Source organism: Diplotaxodon limnothrissa, linkage group LG7, assembly GCF_057381915.1.
Source record: "Diplotaxodon limnothrissa isolate DT_005_m linkage group LG7, D_limnothrissa_male_GT1.1, whole genome shotgun sequence".
NCBI lineage: Eukaryota > Metazoa > Chordata > Actinopteri > Cichliformes > Cichlidae > Diplotaxodon > Diplotaxodon limnothrissa.
The window spans coordinates 5,363,493-5,380,615 of NC_140602.1; the positions used below are offsets into that span (position 1 = coordinate 5,363,493).

A 17,123-nucleotide genomic window follows, 5' to 3' on the forward strand; every position below is an offset into this window, starting at 1 on the left:
AAAAAATGAAAAAATTAAATAGACTTCAACTGTTGTGTAAACTATATTTTAAAAAATAAAAATGTATTTTTGTTGGTGGCAGTCTCTGCATTTAATGTAGATTTTTCTTAGTAAGCAGTGCATTGTGCTATAGGAAAAGTGTGGGCACAACTAATAACGATAATTCTGGCTCATTACCAGCATGCACAATAGCAGGATATGATGGCATGCAGCCATCGTTAGTCCACCCTTGCGTTTTCTGTTGTGACATGTCAGAGTCTGTTGAGCATGTCCTGATTGTGCCCTTCTTTGTGACTCACGTGTTATCAGCCTTTATAAAGCTGGAAAATTGGATTCTGCAAAGTTTTGGCATTTTGCTCGAGTGAGTGGATACAGTCTGACCTTGTGAAAGTGGCTAAAAAAATGCATTTTGATGAGATCTGGGTATAATGGGGAAAAGGGAAGGATACAAATGGTAAATGACCTGTATTTGTATAGCGCTTTACTTAGTCCCTCTGACCACCACCAGTAGGCAGCGGGTGAAGTATCTTGCCCAAGGACACAACGACCGAGACTGTCTGAGTCGGGGCTCGAACCGGTAACCTTCCAATTAATGCCACTCTTTTGCACATGTCTCAACCAACTCTGTATATTTTTTATATATTTTATTTTATTGTTTACTCTATTTAATTTGTAAAATACGTACACACACACACACACACACACACACACACACACACACACACACGCAGAAAAACATATTTAGTATACACATCCAGTAATGCATATACTATTATATATTGTACATATATTTATTAGTCTCAGATTTAGCCAATCTTATATTTTGCTTGTTTTACGTTATTGTATTTTTGCACAACTCTGTTGCTTGTGAAGCTCGCACACAAGAATTTCACTCACATGTACTGTACCAGTGTACCTGCACATGTGATGTGACAATAAAAGTGATTTGATTTGATTTGATTACAAGACGAACTGCTAACTCTTGAGCCACGATCGCCCCCACAATTTCCCACAATGAGGATTGTGGGAAATGCCTTCCATTTCCCATTTATGTTGTCAGAGTAACTATGATTATTAGGCATTCTGAGACTTGATCAATGTCTATGAAAAACAGTCATTGGACTTGATAGGCTTAATTTCACAGCTTACACACAATAGAGCGTAATCAGTATACAACTTTGAGTATTTGCTGTGAAACAAAGCAGAGTTGGGGCTTTTGTATGAAGTTAATCAATAGCTGAAATCATAAGGTGCCCTGTTTGCCGCTGAAATCCTATTTGCAGTATAACTATGTGGTCCAAGTGTGTTTAATTGGTTATGTAGCCCTCATTCTGATCTTTTTGTGTATGGTTTACATCCAACATTAGAAGCCTCACTCCCCCTCACACCTCCCCTTTCTCTTACCTCCTCCCTCCGGACATCCATCCCAGCATTACCTCCTCTCCAATTCCTCTCCCATCCAATCACAAAAGCCCAACCAGTCACATGACTGACAGAGGAGCAGGAAGATGGAGCACAATATGAGCCATACACCACCCAGACAGAGACGGTAGCAGCACAGCCATTGCAGGCATGCACACAGACACACGTATGCACACGCATTCAGGAAGCAGGTTTGCCAGAGTCGAAGAAACAGAGCGTCACCTTTTTTTCTTTTAGGGAGTAGAGTGAAAACATTCACACACGCACACAGGAGAAGAGACAAGGACAGGCTGCATCTGTGATTGGATTTACTGGTGGTGTTTTGATCCTTGAGGAAGAGTTTGTCTGTATGTTTTAAGACTTTGAGGTAAGGAAAGCTTATTTACCTTTGGGTGTGTTTGGATTAATAAGTAACATTAACGTTAGCTGGAATGTGACTGTTCAGGTTTGGCAAACCCTGGGGCATTTTGAACCTGTAACTATCTTTGTTGTTGGACAGGCTATTTCCCTGTATGCTGTGACCACAATCCTAATACTGTATGTTCTTGTGGAAGCTTGCAGCACAATGCAGTTATTTTCCACTGTCCCAACGGTTGCTCATGTTTGTTAGGAAACAAAGCTTTGGAAATTGCTGGCATTGATTTTGCATGATGTAGGACTCTGCAGTCTCACTCCACAGACTTCCACTGTCTGAATTGTAAAATGGCTGTAGGCTGTTCCTTTTTAGCTACCAACCTCATAAATCTCTCCCTCCCGCCCCTCACTCTCACTTCTTCCTCGTTCCTTCTTTGACAGTTCACAAGCTGATGTATGACTTTCTTCTTTTTCGTTTTCCATGTTTTGTTCCCTTTTTTCTGATTAAGTGATAGCAGGTCTGAGGTCTGGGCCTTTTTATTGCCGATTGCAAAATCACACAGCTTGAAAACACTAACTCGGCACAGCATGAAGTTTAAGATGATTATTTTCTCGAGTTAATTTTTGGGTTAGTGTAAGCATTTGCTGCACAGACCATATGTGTTTGGATAGTTGTATGTTGTTTTTGTTCTGTACATGTACAAGTTCTGTGACTGAATTTAACTGTTGGGAAAATGTAATCCTTAACCCTTAAAAACCACTCAAATTAGTTATCTTGGGGGGAATTATGTAGTCGGTAATGGTGTGAAATCTTCAGTCTTAGTCACCAGCAGAATCTGTCTTTCTTGATGTGGGATTTTTGCTTGTATCTGGTTCTCAGTTAGTGAAATGGAGCAGTTAATTGAGAGTGAGGCAGATATTATGCATCATCACGTGGATAATAAAATGCTGTATAATGTGGATTTTTTTGTTTGTTTGTTTTTCTGTTTTTCCATGTGAATCCGAGCACACACAAATCTGCTGTATACCTAATTCCTCATGCTGTTGCTGCTGATGGCAATAAAAAAGTCAGCGCAGGTGTGCCATAGGACTGAGTGCTGCTGATTTACATGTTTGTAAATGATCTTGTTGGCAAAACCCCAGTGAGTCTAAAAACTCATCGTTTTACATTGTGTGCTGACAAATACTTAGTAGGCGATTGTCCAATTACTTTTGGGCCCTTAAAATTTGTGCACGCTGTTAAAATGCACGTGTTTCATTTGCAGTGGTGCTTTACTGTAATATCCATTGTTGTTTTAAAATGAATGTGCTGAAGCACAGAGCCTACAGGTAGTTGAGTATTGTCTGTATATACAATACTTGCATGTTTATATATTAACTTGTTTGTGCATCTTTATTGTAGCCACGTAAATTCAAACCTAATGTTTAAGGGGTGGGATATGTGGACGTGAGGATTTGTAATCTGGATGTCCTGTCAACCCTTGAGGTCAACAAAGTTATTAACATCCATAGTCTCTAAAGTAGCAGACATACTCATCATAACTGTGAGGAGGATACAAGAGGACATCAGTTAAAAGCCATTTAGAGCTGTAATGTTCTTGGTAGGTAATTTCTTGTTCTTTAGAGACTTCTCCACTAGCAAGGCAGTCATCAAAACTTTGGCTCAAGTGACTTTTGAAAAGTCACTTGATCTTATGCATCATAATGCACAAGTTGAAAGATCAAGCCAGTGAGAAGCTATCAGATTTCTCCTCTGCAAGGGCTATTCAAGAGCCGGCATACAGCAGCGATAAAATGGCTGCTTATCATTATTATTAATGTAGTTGTAACCTGTTTGCTTATCTGTTCACTAGGTTGAATGACACAGTGCTGCTGGGAAATCACCACATGGAGCATGACGGCTTTTCAGATAAATCGGAGCGCGAAGCTCATGACGACTGGGACGCTGCAGCCAATGAGAACGGTGGAAGACTGACGGAGGAGAGCGATGTGGACCAATCAGATGAGCTGTCCCCCGGGCCACAGGCCACAGCCTATGTAGAGCAGAGCACAGAGGAGATGGCTGAGGTGAGGCTGATTGTTATGTTTGCCTTGCAGTTCTGTTCGCCATCCTGATTACTTTTCTAATCTTACTTACGCACAACTACCTGCCCTCTGTGCATGTTCCTTTAGGCTGGCGAGGCATCCCAGGTGGAGACTGTATCAGAGGAGAACAAGGGCCTGATCTGGAGCTTGCTGAAGCAGCTGCGGCCAGGCATGGACCTGTCTAAGGTGGTGCTTCCAACCTTTATCCTGGAGCCGCGCTCCTTCCTGGACAAGCTGTCTGACTACTACTATCATGCAGATCTGCTCTCACAGTCAGTAAATCTTAGTGATTTCACTTAAGAACATACAGGGTGTATCACAAAGAATCACCTGATTTCAAAGTGCTTTAATACTGCAGCTGTTCAACTATAATGATCAAAACACATACTGTTAGAACAAGCATGAGTTTCATGCAGGTAGGTAGCATAACAGCCGCAGTGGCTGCAGTCATTCCAGACATGCTTGCAAAATATGGGCTGAGTTTGACTATAGTACAGACACGTGCCTTGAATCTAGAGGAAGACACATTGAACACCAAGTTTTGTGGTGCTTTATTATAATACCCATTGTACACATAATGCAAAGTGGTGTGTTTGCTTTATATTTAGCCATGTATTTTAAAATTTACTGCACTCTTCTGTTTCCATTACTTACAAAAAATATAGTCTTTTGAAATCAGGTGATTCTTTTTTCCGCATTTATAGATTGTATGCATGTCTTTTTTATTTTTTTTATTTTTGTTTCTTCACTACAGAGCCTCACTGGAAGAGAGTGCATATGGTCGGATCAAGCAGGTGCTGAGGTGGTACTTATCAGGTTTTTACAAGAAGCCCAAGGTAAGCTACGTTCACTCCAGTCAAGCTTATATAGTTCTGTTATCACATTAGCTGTACTGTATGACAAACCTAATTACAAGATGCACATCCATTCAGTGCCTGTTAGAGACTACAGTGACATCTGTTTTTAGAAGTAATGTGAAAGCTTTTCAGTGCATCACTACTATTAAATAAAATGCAGTATGTTGTATACTACAAGCCGGTGATCTTTTAAATAACATTTCACCATGAATCAGAGCAGAATCACTAAAAACTTAAAGCTTCAACTATTTAGTGTTTCCTAAATTTTTAAAGTCTGAATGGACACTCATCAGTCAGTTATAGATTTGCACAACCCATCAACCTCTATCATGTGGCTTTACCAGTACCACTGGAAGATTTTCTAAGTGTTAGCAGTTTTTGGCTGCTTGACAAATGTCTCTGTTCAGGGTCCATTTGTGCTGTAAAAATGTCAGGACGCACTTCCCACTGGTTAGAAATTTATTTCCTCTGTGGCAGCAGAGCTTCTGGGAATCTGAGCCAGCAGATAATGTGTGTCGATTAATCTGGCATTGCTCAGCACATTTTCAGCTGACTACTTTTGTGAAACTGTAGACTGATAAATTCTTGAGAAGCTCTCATCATAAGGCTACCAAACAAAAACTTTGCTCTGCTGCTGGAGTAATTGCATAACATCTATAGAACTGTCTGTTGTAGCTCTCTGGATAAGTGGTGCTGCACTCCATAATATTGCTTATTACGTGAAACAGGACAGAATCAAGTTATTACTTAAGAATTGTGCTCAACAGTAGCATAACAAAAAATTAAAGTAGCTTGATGTTTAATCTGGGAAATAAATCTTCTTTGTTTTGGATGATGCTTAAAGTGACACTAACATTTCTCTGTGTGTCTGCATTTACAGGGTCTGAAAAAACCTTACAATCCAATCCTGGGGGAGACATTTCGCTGCTGCTGGCTCCATCCAGAGACCAACAGCTGCACTTTCTACATAGCTGAACAGGTTAAATCAGACTCGTAGATAAGTGGCGAACCAGAACTGGACATGACTCTTGTCTCGTGTGAAATATCTTGCACAAACACACTGTTTCGACAAACACACTGAGCAAACACCTATGCAGCAAGTGTAAAATTAATAAGTGCCAGAGGCAATGTTCCTTCTAATTTTTCATGTGTCTGAGCGAACAAACTCCCTGAGCGGTCCCTTGGACCACTGTGAGCGACAGCAGACGTGTGCACTGTGGTTACGCCAGCATCGAATCCATCCAAGTTACATGGTTTATTAAAATAATCACATTACAGCATTTACATTTATGTTAGGCTACTTTTAATTAACTGCTTTAGCCCACTTGCAATGAAAATTTAAAAAAATCTTATTCATGACCTGTGTAGTATGTTAACACTATTGGAAGTAAAAATAACTTGAACTCCAATTTTGAAAACACAACTTTCTTTTTTCTTTTTTTTTTAAATAAAGCTCTGACTTGTATTATGAGTCTGTGGTCTGGGAGAGAGTCCTGTAACTCTGTCTGCAAAATACAGTATATAATGACCAATGTTGGGCAATTAATTATATAGTTACTTCTTCAAAAAAGTAACTGAGTTATGCAAACAACAAAGTTTTTTGCAGCTGTTTACCTAAAAATGCAGCCAAGGTGTTTTTTAAACAAACATTTCAAACTATTTACAGAACAATCAGGTGTTCTGCATCAAATTTGATGCCACACAAATTATTTGTGCCACTCCAAAAAATAATTTCTGTCACTATGAGATAAAGAAGAACAACAGTCTGATACCTGCAGGCCTGACAACAGGAGATGTGTAACACCTGTAACATTCAGCAGTCGCCTCATTGTTCTGACACACACAACAAAACTATTGACTACACTACACACTAACTACACAAGATTTGCGCTAAATGACGCAAATCTCTCACATCTCAAAACACTCCTAAAACTTCCCCTTTCCTAAACAACTAACAACTGTCACTTACTGACTAACACTGCAAAACAGAATTGTTAAAGTTTTAATTTTAATTTCAATTCAGGTTAGATTTTTTTTTTTGTGCGCAACGCAGATTTTCTGTGTGCAGAGACCGTGCCAGCAGTGCGCAATTGCGCGCACACGCAGCTTAGAGGGAACATTGGCCAGAGAGTATCTGACAGTTTTTGCCTCGCTCTGCTGCTCAGATTTCGTTTTCTCTCTCTGTCCTCTGCCAGGTGTCGCACCATCCACCCATCTCTGCCTTTTATGTCTGCAATAGGAAGGATGGATTTTCTATTAGTGGAAGCATCCTGGCCAAGTCCAAATTCTATGGTACAGTCAATATTTCACGATCTAATTCATTTGTCTCAGCCAGATGATCGGTACGGATTCAGTACATGTGTACGGTTATAAAAAGGCATGCAAGGACACCGTCACGATCTGGCCCAGTCTATGAGAAGCATTGTTAACCACATATTTCTCTGTTTTCCTGCTTTTGTAGGTAACTCTCTTTCAGCTATTCTAGATGGCAAAGCCCGGCTGCTATTCTTGAGCAGGGATGAGGAGTATGTCATCACCATGCCCTATGCTCACTGCAAAGGTAATAAATATGCATTACTTTCTACTCCACTAATCGTTCCATGTCCTTGTTGCTATGTTAGTATTAGCAGTATCTTTCCATAATCTTCTTAATACTGCAACATCTCTTTGGAAATAAGTAATATGTTTTCAGTGCCAAAAATTCTATGCGGTGGTAAAGGGTAGAGATGGCACGATACCACTTTTTTATGTCCGATACCGATATCATAAATTTGGATATCTGCCGATACCGATATGAATCCGATATAGTGTTTTTAATCAATAAAACTGTTTTTTTTTAATACCTTGCTGCATTTTGTATAAGTTCATACTCAAGTTTAAATAAACAACAACACTAAAGCTTTTCTGTTATACCTGTATATAAAAATTACACTGCACCCAAAATATTTCATAGTTCAGCAATAAATTCAAATTCAAATTTTATTTGTCACATACACAGTCATACACAGTACGATATGCAGTGAAATGCTTACACAACTGCTCGTGACCTAAAGAAAAAAAAGGCTATGAATGAGATAGGAAATACATATGAAAATTAAAAAGGGTAAATTTAACTAGAAAGGAATAAAATAAAATATAAAAATTAAAGTTAAAAATGAAATAACTGTACAACAACCAATTAGAATGAAGGGTAAATTTAACTGGGAAAGAATAAGATAAAATATATAAATTAAAGTTGAAAATAAAATAACCGTACAACAAAATACACAATACACAAATACACAGTATAGAAATATATAAGAATGTATGAAGAAATATAAATATATATATATATATACAATAACAGCAGCTGTACAAGTATTAAATGGAAATGAAGAAATATAATGTCCAGTGTTGTGCAATCCACATTTGTAAGTGTCTCGATACTGATACTTTCTATTCTGGTATTTTAAAGAGTACTTAGGAGAAATATTCAGCAACCTAACTAATAGGGCTGCAAACTCCCAGCAAAAAAATAGGGAACCACCCTCTGCCTCATGATGCTTAATCGACATAATCAACTTTAATTTGACGCAGTGTGAAAAAAAATGCACAGAAATAAATTATTTTTCAAGAAATATTAAATAGATTCAACATCTTTCTTCAACAGAATTGCAGACTGCACAGATGGTACCTTCCCAAAGGAAAAAGTACTATAGCTTACTAGGGTATATTAGACTTAATAGTTACTATATACAGTAATGGACTTCTATATATTTTACATAAGATTAAATCTTTGGGTGTAAGATTCAGATAATTATTTAATAAAAGCTAGACATTTTAAATGAGAATAAGAAAGAAAAGTATGTCTTTGTGTCCCCTTTCCCCTGTTAATGCCCTATCGGCCCCCCTGGCTAAACTTTGCTAGATCCGCCCCTGCACAGTTACCAGCCGTCAGCTACGTAGAAAAGGATCCTGGTCTAGAAAGTAATATTAAATAAATTCTAACAACAGCTTTTCAAGCTTAAACGTGCTGCTGTTGTTCAGCCACTGGTTTCCTCTTTCTGGTGCAAAGTGGGCCAAAAACAAAGAAGAGACACGGACTCGCGATAGAAAAGCCGATCAGCTGATCATTAATCGGTTTCATGATTAAAGTAATAACAGGAGAGGGAGAGAGAGGCAGTCGCTCCATATATTGGTTGTTAAGCTTAACGTGGGAATGCTTTACAAACATTCAGAGATAAACTTACACACTTGCTTTACTTCTCTCTGGGATCACTTCCTCGGAGATGAAATTATAATTATAAGCAGTTAAATCAAAGAAGATATGAGATGTTAAGTAATTTATAGTTTTGCAGTAAGCACAGATACGGGATCATCTCCAGTTTTTCAAGGCTCAACTTTGTCTACAGATCAGTTGGGATAGTGTGAATGAGTGAGCACTGGAGGATATTAGTGGATCTGTAATGTGCATGGCATCTAATAAGTTGGGTTTCAGAAGTGGAATTCACAAACAAATGACCTGTATTGTCTGAAAATAATACCTTTTGTTGCTTCTGATTTTTGTTCTGCTGTACCACGCTGATTGTAGCCAATTCTGTTTGAGCTCCTCATTCTCACAATATAATTTACCAATCATTGCAACAGCACACACATGACAGGAGGCTAGAACACAAGCTCATCTACCGTGTTTACAATGAAATCTGACCAAACTGACACAATCTGTGTGGGCTGTAAATATTACAGCCATCTGTTCTGGCCAATATGTCTGATGTACTGGAAATCAAATGAAGCTCTGCTTCGCTGTGAGCACGAACTCTAATATGGCAGACAGTCAGAGTTCGAGATGGATGATGGATGAGATATATAAATCAAGGCAGGTTTAAGTTTTTTATTTTGGGTCTGCTTCAGGATTTTTAAAATTCTTTCCTTCATCTTGTCTCTCAGGAATGCACTCACTGCAGTTGCCTACATGATAAATTCTACCAATAATTTATGAATTTCCTTCTGCTGAACTTGTTGATCTGATGCTGCAATATTGTCTCTCTCTCGTAGGGATTCTGTACGGCACTATGACACTAGAGCTGGGAGGGAAAGTTACCATTGAGTGTGAGAAAACCAAATGCGTAGCAGAGCTGGAGTTTAAACTGAAGGTATATTTTCAGAAAAAAGAAATGAAACATTTGTTTAACTGGTTGTTTTATCTAGTCAGCTGTTTTAGTAAAGGTATTGCATTTTCATTCTGTTCACTTCAGCCTTTTCTTGGAGGTTCTGGTTCTGTAAATCAGATCAATGGAAAGATCTTTGTCGGAGAGGAAGTACTGGCCACTGTTGATGGACACTGGGTAAGAACCTTAATCCTCTTGATCTCGTATGAAGTCTAAGGAGCTTGAATACATCTTTCAGCATCATTTGCTACCACACACACCACTCTTTAGCAATTAGTAATTAGTAATACTCTGTAGTACAAAATAGATAATCATAGGTTTAGGAGCAGCTGGAAGGTGCATAAAGTAAAGGATCTCCTCTGTATTGCTCTCACAGTGGCTTTGAGCATCAAAAAGCAAAAGTAAAGAAATTCAGTATTGTTATTTTGTTTTCTAGATGACTTTTTGGGATCTTTTGGGAATAGTTTCCAGTAGTTTCCAGGTTGGATTGAAAATAAGGGCAATGTCTTTTTATGTAGAGTCTTATGGATGGTTGTGGTCAATTAACTTTAAAAAAAACGTTAAAAGGGCTAAACTTTTGTTCAGGACAACGAGGTATTTATTCACGAGAAGCACTCAGGCCAGCAGGAGATTTTGTGGAACCCAAGTCCAGAAATTCGCAGCGGTCGCCTCAAGAGACAAGTGGTCCAGTTAGACCAGCAGGGAGAATTTGAGTCCGAAAGGTAAAGCACAAAGATCATCTGTGTTAATTGTTAATTTGAGTGTTATTGAGTCAACAAATGCAAAACATTTGTGCTAGCATGATAGCTGATAACTGTAATAGTGGCTTCCATTTAACATGTGTCAGTGACCCAATGCTCAGAACCTTTAACTGCAGACGTTATTAGATATCCAGACGAGGTTGTGGCTGGGATGTCATTATATCTCATTATACACAATTGCTTTTGACTTTTTAGTGACAATTCATTGGCCAGTGTGTTTTCCCCATTTGCATCTGATTGTAATATGCTCTTGGCAGACTGTGGCGGCATGTGACCAGTGCTATCATGGATAGGGACCAAGTGCGTGCCACCCAGGAGAAGTTTGTATTGGAGGAAGCTCAGCGGAGAGACACCAGAGAGAGAGGAGACAAACCCTGGCTTCCACAGCTTTTCCATCCGCACTCTGTCACCTCTGAGTGGACCTACAAGCACATGGAGTATGAGCACACTCTCACACTCTCTCTCTCTCTCACACACACACACACACACACACACACACACACACACACACACACACACACACACACACACACACACACACACACACACACACACACTAGGGCCTTTTTTATTCAGCTTATAAGTGTAGTAAAAGGTGACCTGTGAAGGAAGGGGTCAGAAATGGTGTGAGAATAAATACTGATATGCCACAATACATGTCACTTGAAATAGTCAGGTGCTGAAAGCTGATAACAAACATTTATATTATATATATAATGAGAGTAAGAGTATTATGAGGTATATAATACAGGACACCAGTACTGAAACTGGTACAGGGGTTATTGGTCAGTCACAGGTTGTTGCTAATTACTGTAATAAACTTTACAACAGGAAAAAAATCAAATAAGTCACTGTGATCTAGCTCACCATATCTCAGACATGACGCAGTACTGCAGTTTATGGTTTATTTATAGTATTTATAGTCCTTTGGTTGTTGTTTCACAAATGCTTTCATGCACGCTCATGCATATCTCCTTTTGTAATGAATACGATGGTTGGGGGCTGCAGGAAGACTTACAAGCACTGTGGTATCAGCAAGTGGGGACAAGCAAACAAGGATGTGAGGAAGTTTAAATTCCACTGGTTTATTTTTGCAGCACGCGACCGTGGGAACCTGAGCGCTGTTTTGTTCAGTTTGAGAAGGATGGCGTGATTCAGACGCAGGAGAAAAGCCAGAGACAACACAACGGACTCTCCTACAGTCACAGCTGGGCCAGTCAACAGAAGGTTAAACTGAAATATTTACTGATGAGCCTTTCACTGACATTTTATCAGAATGATCTCTGAGCTTCTTTCTTCATACTCATACTTTGTTGCTGCAATGTCACTGACAAGCGTGATAAGCCCCTTATTTTTAGCCACTTGATATTCATTGCAGTTTATCCAGATAGCCAGTGTTGTGTCAGTTGGGAATTTTCCAAATTGAAGTTTGTTGCACTTCTCCTCTCAGGCTGAGGTTAACGGGAAGCATAGGAAGGCGAGCAGTCAGCCGTCTAGCTGCAGCCAGAACACTGAGAGCAGCAGCACTACGCCGGAACCCACACATGAGTCCTCGGACAATGAAGGTGAGGTGTATGTGACCCCCTCCCCAAAATAAAATAGCTAAATAAATCTAACCTTCTGGTGTCTTATCATTGGTCTCTTGTCTGTTATGTACCTAGGCTATTCTAATCAGTGTGCCCGGTGCAGTAAAGAGATAAAGGACATTGCCATGTTAGAAGCTTCCATCACATCTATAAAGAAGACACAGCAGGATATCCAGAGGTGAGAGTAAACCAACTACTATTTGGACTGATTGGGACCTGATGAATGTAAAAACAAAGAATGACCAGATTTTCTTTTTTTTTTTTTACTGATTTTTCTTTCTGAGAGAAATGAGATCCACATATGAGGACATTCATTTAAAATTTTGATAGAACAGTGGCAGTATAATGTCCTCGTAAGTGGATACCAGGCCCTTGTAGAGCAAAATTTTGTATTTTGGTCTAAACAACCCAAATTGTGATGTCCACATATGTGGACTCCAGGTCCTAGGAGGTTAAGTTGTCGCAGATAAATATAACAAAATAAAACCGGTACCAAAAAAAGAAGATTTATTCATAACACACGGGAAAAGACCCAGGGAAACAAACCATAAATTTCACAGAGAGAGCCTCAAATCCCGTGGCCTGGAGGTTGGGGACCACTGGCATATAGGACAATGGGGAGAGAGCAGGGCAGTGACATAAAGCAAAGAGCCTGGGATAGACTGGAACCTGGGCCCCTGCATTAGCCTCTTTGCATAAGGGACACCATATGCCAAGCCCATGTTAATTATATCTGGTCCCCATCTGCGAGGTTGTATAATTAAGAGAAAACAGCCCTGTAAAAAGATGTAAGCAGATTGGTTTTGAAGTCATTTGATAATAATAATGGATTGGATTTATATAGCGCTTTTCAAGGCACCCAAAGCGCTTTACAATGCCACTATTCATTCACTCTCACATTCACACACTGGTGGAGGCAAGCTACAGTTGTAACTACAGCTGCCCTGGGGCAGACTGACAGAAGCGAGGCTGCCATTTCGCGCCATCGGGCCCCTCTGGCCAACACCAGTAGGCGGTAGGGTAAAGTGTCTTGCCCAAGGACACAACGACCAGGACAGAGAGCCCAGGGATTGAACCAGCGACCTTCCGGTTACAGATGTGCTTCCCAACCCCCTGAGCCACAGTCGCCCCATGAGCCACAGTCGCCCCATAGTAGTAAATGAGTAGTAAATGTACAGCACAGTGTAATTGACTTTGCCTTTACACGTAACACAGCTTAGTCACAACATGTCATTAGACTGTCTCAGATAGTAACAGGTTTAAACTGTAGCAACCAACATATACACATCCACGGGAAAAAGAGAGGAAATGAGAGGGAGCACTATGTTTGTGAATCAAGTAAATCACCCTCTACCTGGTATCATCTCAAAAAAATATGTGAGCAAAATTCCACCTGGTCAAAAAGCCCAGGAGGCCAACAGCTGCGATCCACCACCAATCCTCCCGAGAGTAAACCAGCTACAACACATGTTACAAAGAATGGGAAAGAGACCCGGACACACATGTCTCATATCAACTACAGCCTGAGAGCCAGTTCTCTCTGAAACAATGTGATGCAAGACTTAAGGCAACAGAGCTCATAGCAGTGATTAAGAATCGGTGAGCTGCCTTAAATAAACACAAAAGCGATGTATAAGATTAAAAAAAATGTTAACAAAAACCGCTGAATGCTACAGGAGACCATCCAAGGAGCTCAGGAAGTGATGAAACAATTTATGTTCGGATGAAGCTGTAACTCATCAGAAGCACACGTGCATCCGAAGCCGCTGCAGAACTGTTTGCACAGTTAATTGAAAGGTTCACATAAATGCACACGATACAACGCAGCTGACTGGCAGTGATGTGTGGGGAGCAAGCTGCTGTTCTGGAAAACATTAATGTGTTGCTTGGCAACAGTCTAGTCCCAGTCCAGCTGTGTAACTATTTGTGTTAATGGAGTCTAATATTTGCTTTAATAAACTATTCTTAAGTTTCACTTCTTAGTGTTATCTAATGAATCCCACGTACAGAACTGATGTGTTCCACCTACTCCAATCAAACATTATCAGCTTATGATGATAATATTATGTTTTCTGTTTTTTTATATTGATTTTTACAGTAAAATCCAAACATACACAAGAAATTCTTAAAATAAGAAAGAACACAGTGGTAGGAGTTATGTTTTACTGGTGGTGTTTATTTCTAATGCGACGACGACTTTAAACATTACAGCTTAAGTGAAATTAATTTTAACTTACTAAACTTCCTCTAGTAGTTGCAATTCCTGCAGTATAAAAGAGACTGCAGCATATTAGAACCGGGTATTAAGAACAGTTCCACATGTTCTCCATCACTAAATGAGTACATGCAAATTACCATGGTGATTTAGCCAGGAAAAGAGAGCCACTTTTATGGCACAGAAACTGAGATTTTATGCTTGCTAACCATTAGTTTTGTTTCGTGATACACCTCTCTGGAGCACTCGTGTAGATGTTTATGTACTGACAGATGTAGTGATGATTCAGGCACAACAAATAGCTGTAAGCATAGTTGTCTGTGATATAGTTTAATTGGAATTAAATGCTGGAAAAGTGCATTTATGCTTGTTTTTAGTAGGTGTTTGCATTTTCATTCATTGTTATCATATTTAGTTTTTGGCTTGTGACCCTTAAAACATATGCAGGATGTGACTAGAGCGACTTGGGTGTTCCTAAAGTATTCAGAAACTAAACACAGTTAAGCAAATGTTTAAGAAAAAAAATCATTAAATGAATATGTATTATTTCCGACTTCAGTCACCCTGGGACATCTTGAGAAATGTAGGCTGGGATTCATGTTGTTTTTATGAATTCCTGTTGAAATTCGTTCAAACAGTTGTTGATCCTGATCCTTCTCTTCCTGCAGGAACCTGGTGGCTCTGAGTCGTCAGATGGCTCGTCAGAGGACAACAGACGACAGCGTGTCGCTGACAGGCCGTCAGTGTCTCATCCTCTGCGTTCTGCTCCTCTCCCAGCTCCTGCTCAACTACGTCTTCACCTGAGCCAGCTCCTCGAGGAAGGAGTTTCCCCACTGGCACTGATCTGGCATCGGAGTCCTCTAAAAAGCACAAACTCTAATTAACAGAGGAGGGCAGGGACCTCAGATCAGTGCTGGGAGGGCAACTTTGTCCCTTTCTTTTCACTTCAAGGAGCCTGGACCTTACAGCAATAAACACAGCCACCGCCTGTCAGTCATCAGCAGAGAGAAACGGCACCCCCTAGTGTAGCCAGACTGAAAGAGCACCGGCACCCAAGCACTTTGGACAGGAGAGGAGGACTGAAGGACGAGCACGGTTCAGAAGATTTCAAATAAAGGAAGAAATGTATGACTGAGAATAGTCTGAGAATGATTTAGTAAGAACAAATGACAGAGAGGATGTTTCACCATTCCTTAGTGTCTTTTATATTCCCCTGCAATACTGTTTATCTGTGAGTGTGCCTGTACACGTGTTGTCTGTACCTACAATAGGCCCTTTGGGCACAGGCAGATCACCACTTGGACTTCTTCTTCCCTAACACTCCAGATTTTTGGGCCTTAATGCTGAAGCCAAAATAAGAAAAAAACAAAAAACAAAACAAAACAAAAAAAACCAACCAGAAGAAATGCAAATGAAGAAGGAAACTCTTCTCACAGTGCAATTGTGTGTTTTGTATCGGTGTACACTAAAATGCACTCCGTCTTGTCTGCTATTGATCATGCATTTACCAAAACAGTATTTATAATCCGAAAGGACAAAGAGTACTTGTTTACAGGCAGCACTGCTTCTGTTTGTAGGAAGGAGAATTGGAACGAGGCAGGGCCGAGAGCCAAACTGAGTGTCTTTATATTTGTGTGCCTGTAGTGAAGTAACTGAAGGGATGATAGGACAACACCTATTGGTCTAGACCATGACACTAGTTTGTACAATCAGTTACATGAAGAAGCATGGAGAGGATGAAACAGAGGGAGTAAATACAGAGAGAGAGGAAAACATAACTAATACTTTGGCCTAATAGAAGGGGTTTGTGTGTGCATCTCGGACTTCAACATGTTCAAGTGACTGTTTTAGATGTAAACACTTAGTAATGAGTTGTTCTTTTTTTTAATCTTTTAATCAGTTTGTATATATTTGTCAGGCCGTCTATTTCAAAAAGAGATTTCAGAATGTATTTATTGTGTGATTAACTTTGATTTTCCTAATCTAAATCAGCTTGGACGACAGAGACCAGGGGTGACAATCGATCTCCCGGGGCTTGTGTAGGTTTGTCATTTTGTATATGTATTTGTGTGAGTGCATGTATGTGTGTGTGTCCGTGTGATGGAGCACACAAGAGCGAGGACGCCTGTATGGCCACGCTAAACCAAGCCATGTCTGATGTTGATTTTTTACTGGTATATTAGTCCTTGAATTTGAGCCTCATCACCAGTACCAATCGGCACAGCAGGAGATGACGGACAAGCAGAAGAAGGAAGTCGACTCTTTGAATGCTTAATTTGTTTTTCTTTTCATTACTATTCTCTTTTCTACACTGCTGCCATGTTGTGGGATTCTACATGCCAGATTTTTTTTGTCATATGGAACAATGTGATGAAAACATGATGATTGCCTGTTTTCATTCATATCTATTGACTACTGTAGCACTACAGTAAAATGTTTTAACCCTGCCTCTGCTTCTACCTCTCGTTAATATTTAAAATCATATCCAGTGATATTCACAGTGTTGCAAAATAGTTTTCTTTGCAATTCTCCCACTAGAGGGCGATGTTGATGTAGGTAAATAAATTTCAACTGGGACTGTATCACATTTGCAAAGCAACTCCCTTTTATGTAACTAGGCTGAGCTGTCAGCCTGATAAATCTTTTAAATGACGGTGGAGTGGGGTCCTTCAAATATATAAAGCCTTTTATTCGGT

At 39.8% G+C, this 17,123-nt stretch overlaps 1 protein-coding gene across 2 annotated transcripts in view; it reads left to right on the forward strand.

Annotated features, from left to right (window-relative positions):
* osbpl5 (oxysterol binding protein-like 5) overlaps nucleotides 1-16,783 on the forward strand; it is a 52,071-nt gene extending 35,288 nt beyond the window's left edge. For both annotated transcript variants that reach the window (XM_085359044.1, XM_085359043.1), the window contains 14 exons: nucleotides 3,630-3,843; nucleotides 3,949-4,133; nucleotides 4,616-4,697; nucleotides 5,599-5,697; nucleotides 6,914-7,010; nucleotides 7,180-7,278; nucleotides 9,753-9,850; nucleotides 9,953-10,042; nucleotides 10,451-10,587; nucleotides 10,884-11,063; nucleotides 11,724-11,853; nucleotides 12,077-12,191; nucleotides 12,288-12,390; nucleotides 15,096-16,783. In XM_085359044.1, the coding sequence (XP_085215170.1) occupies nucleotides 3,630-3,843; nucleotides 3,949-4,133; nucleotides 4,616-4,697; nucleotides 5,599-5,697; nucleotides 6,914-7,010; nucleotides 7,180-7,278; nucleotides 9,753-9,850; nucleotides 9,953-10,042; nucleotides 10,451-10,587; nucleotides 10,884-11,063; nucleotides 11,724-11,853; nucleotides 12,077-12,191; nucleotides 12,288-12,390; nucleotides 15,096-15,231 (1,765 nt within the window). In that variant the 3' untranslated portion in view covers nucleotides 15,232-16,783. The remainder of the gene's footprint in view (nucleotides 1-3,629; nucleotides 3,844-3,948; nucleotides 4,134-4,615; nucleotides 4,698-5,598; nucleotides 5,698-6,913; nucleotides 7,011-7,179; nucleotides 7,279-9,752; nucleotides 9,851-9,952; nucleotides 10,043-10,450; nucleotides 10,588-10,883; nucleotides 11,064-11,723; nucleotides 11,854-12,076; nucleotides 12,192-12,287; nucleotides 12,391-15,095) is intronic.
* Nucleotides 16,784-17,123: the final 340 nt, after the last annotated feature.